Source organism: Natator depressus, chromosome 5 (assembly GCF_965152275.1).
Source record: "Natator depressus isolate rNatDep1 chromosome 5, rNatDep2.hap1, whole genome shotgun sequence".
Taxonomy (NCBI): Eukaryota; Metazoa; Chordata; order Testudines; family Cheloniidae; genus Natator; species Natator depressus.
Window position 1 is genome coordinate 121902952 of NC_134238.1, and position 4699 is coordinate 121907650.

Below are 4699 nucleotides of genomic sequence, written 5' to 3' on the forward strand. Positions count from 1 at the left end.
CTCTGAGCATGGACACTGCTGCCTTGCTCTAGGCACCCCAGGGCTCATCTCCCACCTAAGCCCCAGAGCAATCCATGAGCTGGAAAAGATACGTTCATCCACCCAAGTCATACGTGGGGCCCAGCCTGGTAGGTCTGCTCACAGGCAACCTAACTCCACAGCACCTCCCTTATAACATGTTATAGAGGTTAGGGTACGCACATGGAATGTGGGATACCCCCCTCCAGCTCATGTCCCCTCTGTATCTCATTAGGAGAAGGGACCTGAGCAGTAATCAGCCTCCTCTCAGGTGAGTGCCCTACCCACTGGTCTAAGGAATAGTTTGATACTCAGTCTCTCCTACTGAAGTTGTTCCACTCTAATTAAATAATTAAATAGTTAAATATTAATTGGGCCAGATAAATAGCTAGAATGACTCAATAGCCTAGTGGGTAGGGCACTCACCTGAGAGGTCACAAATCAGGTAGAGGGAGCTTCCGCATCTCACCTGAGTACCCTAACCAAAGGTTATAAGGGAGGACCTGGGCTGTTCTCTGTGGAGTTAGGCAGCCTCTGACCAGGCCCCATATGCAACTTATATGGCTGAATTCCTGTGTTCCCCCAGTTCATGAATCACTACCAAAGACAGCTGCTTCCCTGCAGCCTGGACGTAGATGCTTAATTCTAAGAGAGGTGCGGGGCTTAGCACACACCTCTTTCATCAGCATCTCCCATTGGCTAGCTTAGGCGGCTTTCTCCCTAGCATGCTGGATTTGTGGATCACTTTCTAAGGTGTCTCTCTCTGGCCAGTCATCGTATAGGAGATTAGGCACCTAACTCAAGCTTTGTGGATCACAGTGTTGTTCCTGTGATTTTTCTTGATGTCTAAAAGATGTTCCTGTGACTCTCAGTATTGCAACACCTATTTCCCTTCTGTGGATCCAGGCCTACATGACTAACCCCACACCATGCGTGTTAAAAAGCAAATAGCCAAAGTGAACACACAGCTGACTGAAAAATGTAAAAAGAGTAAATAAAGCCCCTCTCCCCTCCATTTTTTACACTGAAATTTCAAATTTCTCCATTATTTGGTGGGGAGGGGGAATTACCACACAAAGAACTAGAATAACATTTGTCCCAGTTTCAGGTTCTTGCAATCTAGGTTAAGAATTGGTAACAAAGATGTTCCTTCCTATGCTGTTAAAGTGTGCATTATGAAAGGAGTGATCTGACTGGCTGGCAAAACTGATTCTGGAAGCATCTAGGCAGTAGATGAGAGGAAGGGTGAAAAGGCATAGATTCAGAGATGTTAAGGCCAGAATGGTCCTTTGTGATCATGTAAACTGACTTTCTGAATAACACAGTGTTGTACTCACGTTGATCCCAGGATATTAGAGAGATGAGGTAGGAGAGGTAATATATTTTATTGAACCAGCTTCTGCTGGTGAGAGGACAAGCTTTCAATCTTACAAAGATCTCTTCTTCAGGTCTGCACTGTATCAGCTCAAAAGCTTGTCTCTCTCACCAGCAGAAGTGGGTCCAATAAAAGATATTACCTTACCCATCTTGTCTTTCTCCAGCTGGACACAGTATTCCAACAGTAATCTCACCAATGCCATACACAGATAGGAAATGGAAGCTGTAGGTTGTAGATTCCATTTACTAGCTATCTAGAGAGGCCTTTAAGTGCCAGTTGTCCAAGACAACCCCAATTTTTTTCAATGAACAAAAGGTCTAATTTTCAGGTCAGATCCTCTTTTAACAATATAATTAGAACAGGTTTACCCGAGAAAAAATGATTTTGTGGAAACTACATTTGCCATGAAAATATCATTGACAGAAAATTCCAAACCAGCTGTGTTTCTGAGGCTACTTTAGCATGCCATAGGAAGCACAAAAGGCATGCATGCCCTGAACAAAGAAATGAAACAATGAAGGAGAGAAATAAGCTAGTATCGTTCCATGGCAAGTTACAAGAAGCCACAGCCGAAGAATTAGCCTTCCACTATCCTCTCCTCCAAAATAATAATCATTAAGCCCAAATAAAGTCACTAGGAAGCCACAAACTATGGCAAATGCATATTAGTTATGAAACGAAAGGTGGGATCATCAGGAATATTTTTTTCTAGCTTATCACTAGATTTCCATTATAATATTTTAAACACATGCTTTTCAAATATAACAATTTATCAGTTTGATTATAGTGAGCATCATCTCAACCAGAGAAGAACATGATGAGTTTCCTCACAGCTTCATCACTGTGATTTATGATCTTCTGATACATGGGAAGCATCTACTGTCCCTTTTTTTAGTGGAGCTGCTTGGAAAGTTGTCTGTGGGAGAGGGTGATTCCCCATTGTTAACAATTTCTTCTCCTTGGGACAGAAGCTGCACACTCTTAACTGTCTCTGCTGCTTTGGACTGGATCAACTCAAGTATAACTGGCTCTTCGGTTTTGGCCTGAATCTGCTTGCTGTTATCTATTTCTTCTGCTTCTGACTGAATATGCTCAGTGATATGGATGACTTCTCTTTCAGGCTGAATCTGCTGGGGTAGGGGCAGTATATCATGTCTTTGATTATCAAACTGGCCATCACTGGAAACAGGCAACCATCCACCAGCATGACTGTTGCTAGAGGTGGGGTCCCTTGTAGGCTGCATCTTCTCTTCCTCTTTTTCCCCATCATGTTTAGTCTCTGCAGTACTGGAGAATGGCTCAAAAGTGTCAGCCATCCTCTCAGCTAGTGAATTAATGATGCAGTTGTCTGAAGAATAGTGATTATTAGCCTCGTCAGAGTGTGTGTGTATCTGAAACAACCTCTGTAAATTGTCTCTCCTGACAAATTCTCCATCAGAGGAACCAAGAGTGGAAACCAAGTCATCAACAACCTGTTCTAAACTGGAACAAGTTGATCCTGGGATTTCATCATCCCAAGATTCCTCATCGTTACTGGCTATTGATTCACCATCATCATCATCTTGGGAGTCCTCTTCCTCCTCTGAAGACGTAGTAAATGAAGAATAAAACTGGTATCCCTCTTCATGCAGAGGAAAGGGAATATCATAATTGGCTCGCCAGTCATATGCCTTAATGTTGAATGGAGATCGGGCAAAATTGATGAATTCATGAAGGAAGTGATTAGTATAATACAACAAGTGAGGTTGTAAGATATCAGCAAAGGCCTGACTTTCCAGATCATAATGAGTCATGTTGTGCAGGATGATATGCTGTATATCATTGACCAAAGACACATGAGTGCCACACAGTACTCTTAATTCACGCTTGAGCCATGGAACTAATCTGTGGAGGCGGGAGGGGTTGCGGTGGAAAAAATCTGCTGAAATATCCCGGTAGAAACCTCCAGCTTGGACATTCCTCACCCACACCCCAGATCGATACAGAGCTCTCCTGAACTTAATTGTAACCTGCTCCCGTACTTGCCCCAATGATATTCCCCCAGGGTGAGATGGTCTCCTGATTGCAAACTGTCTCATCAGTTCATCAACTGCTCTCTCTCTCACTCGAGAGGGTGGACCTGAAAAGCCATCATGCAGGATCCCATGGTCTGGTGGAGATTCAGGCCTTTGAGCAGAGGCTGATCTTACCTCAAACATGGCAGAGGATCTGTTCTCCACAGGTAGAATATATTCCTCAAAATCATTGTCAGCCTTGATAGTGTGGAAGAACGAATGGAAATATTGCTTACAGAGTGGGCACTCAGCTTTCCTTTCCGACCATTCCTGTATACAAACAAAACAGAACCCATGGAAGCAGGGATTTAAGTAAGACACATTTCGGATTCTCTCCAAGCATATAGGGCATCTTGAGTCTGAAGATCCCTCTGCTGCCACTGGAACATCTTCACTGCTTGTCCCGGCTACGGATGAAAAGCTGCCATCAGATTTAAATGTTTCATTTGAGGATGCCATGATCTACTGAAAGAGAAAAAAAAAAGAGGCCAGTCAGTAGGATGAATTTATGGTAGATTTGTTTGACTCAACTTTTTTTGGCCAGAATAATGAGATGAATTGCTTTGTTTTGTACTACTACTGCACCTGGCCTCTAAGTATGACATAGTCCAGAGACCATATATCCCCTTAACAGGCCCTGCTGACTTAAAGACATCTAATTTATCAAAACAGTCTTTAACGTGTTCTTTCCCTATTCTGTGCTCTCTTCCCTCCCCTTTGTTCTTAATATTAATTGTCTTAAGTAGCTGGTAACCTTTTTAGTGATGACAGAAGCAAAACAGGTATTCAACACCTCAGCCTTCTTGGTGTTGTCCAATATTAACTTTCCTTCCTGTTAACTAGAGGACCTATACTTTCCTTCATCTTTCTCTTGCTCTTAATATGTTTATAGAACCTGTACTTTTTGCTTTCTATGTCTCTTGCTAGGTGTAACTCATTTTGTGCCTTAGCTTTTCTGATTTAATGCCTACATGTTCGTGCTACTCTTTTGTATTTATCCTTAACAATTCATCCATATTTCCACTTTTTTTAGAATTCCATATTGGCCTCCATTCTTCCTATCTTTTCTTCACATTGGGATAGTTTGATGTTGTACCTTTAATATTGTCTCTTTCAGAAACTGCCAGCTCTCCTGAACGACGTTTTCCATTATATTTTCTTACCATGGGACCTTACCGACCAATTCTCTGAGTTTGTTCAAGTCTGCATTGTCCTTATTCTGCCGCCTGACCTCCTTCCTTTCCTTAGA

General features: G+C 42.4%; 1 protein-coding gene across 1 annotated transcript; it reads right to left on the reverse strand.

The window, feature by feature from the left end:
- Positions 1-2244: 2244 nt before the first annotated feature.
- LOC141987995 (E3 ubiquitin-protein ligase Topors-like) lies at positions 2245-3909 on the reverse strand. Its single transcript, XM_074953818.1, has one exon. It carries the CDS (start codon positions 3907-3909, stop codon positions 2245-2247), a length of 1665 nt encoding a protein of 554 aa, XP_074809919.1.
- Positions 3910-4699: the final 790 nt, after the last annotated feature.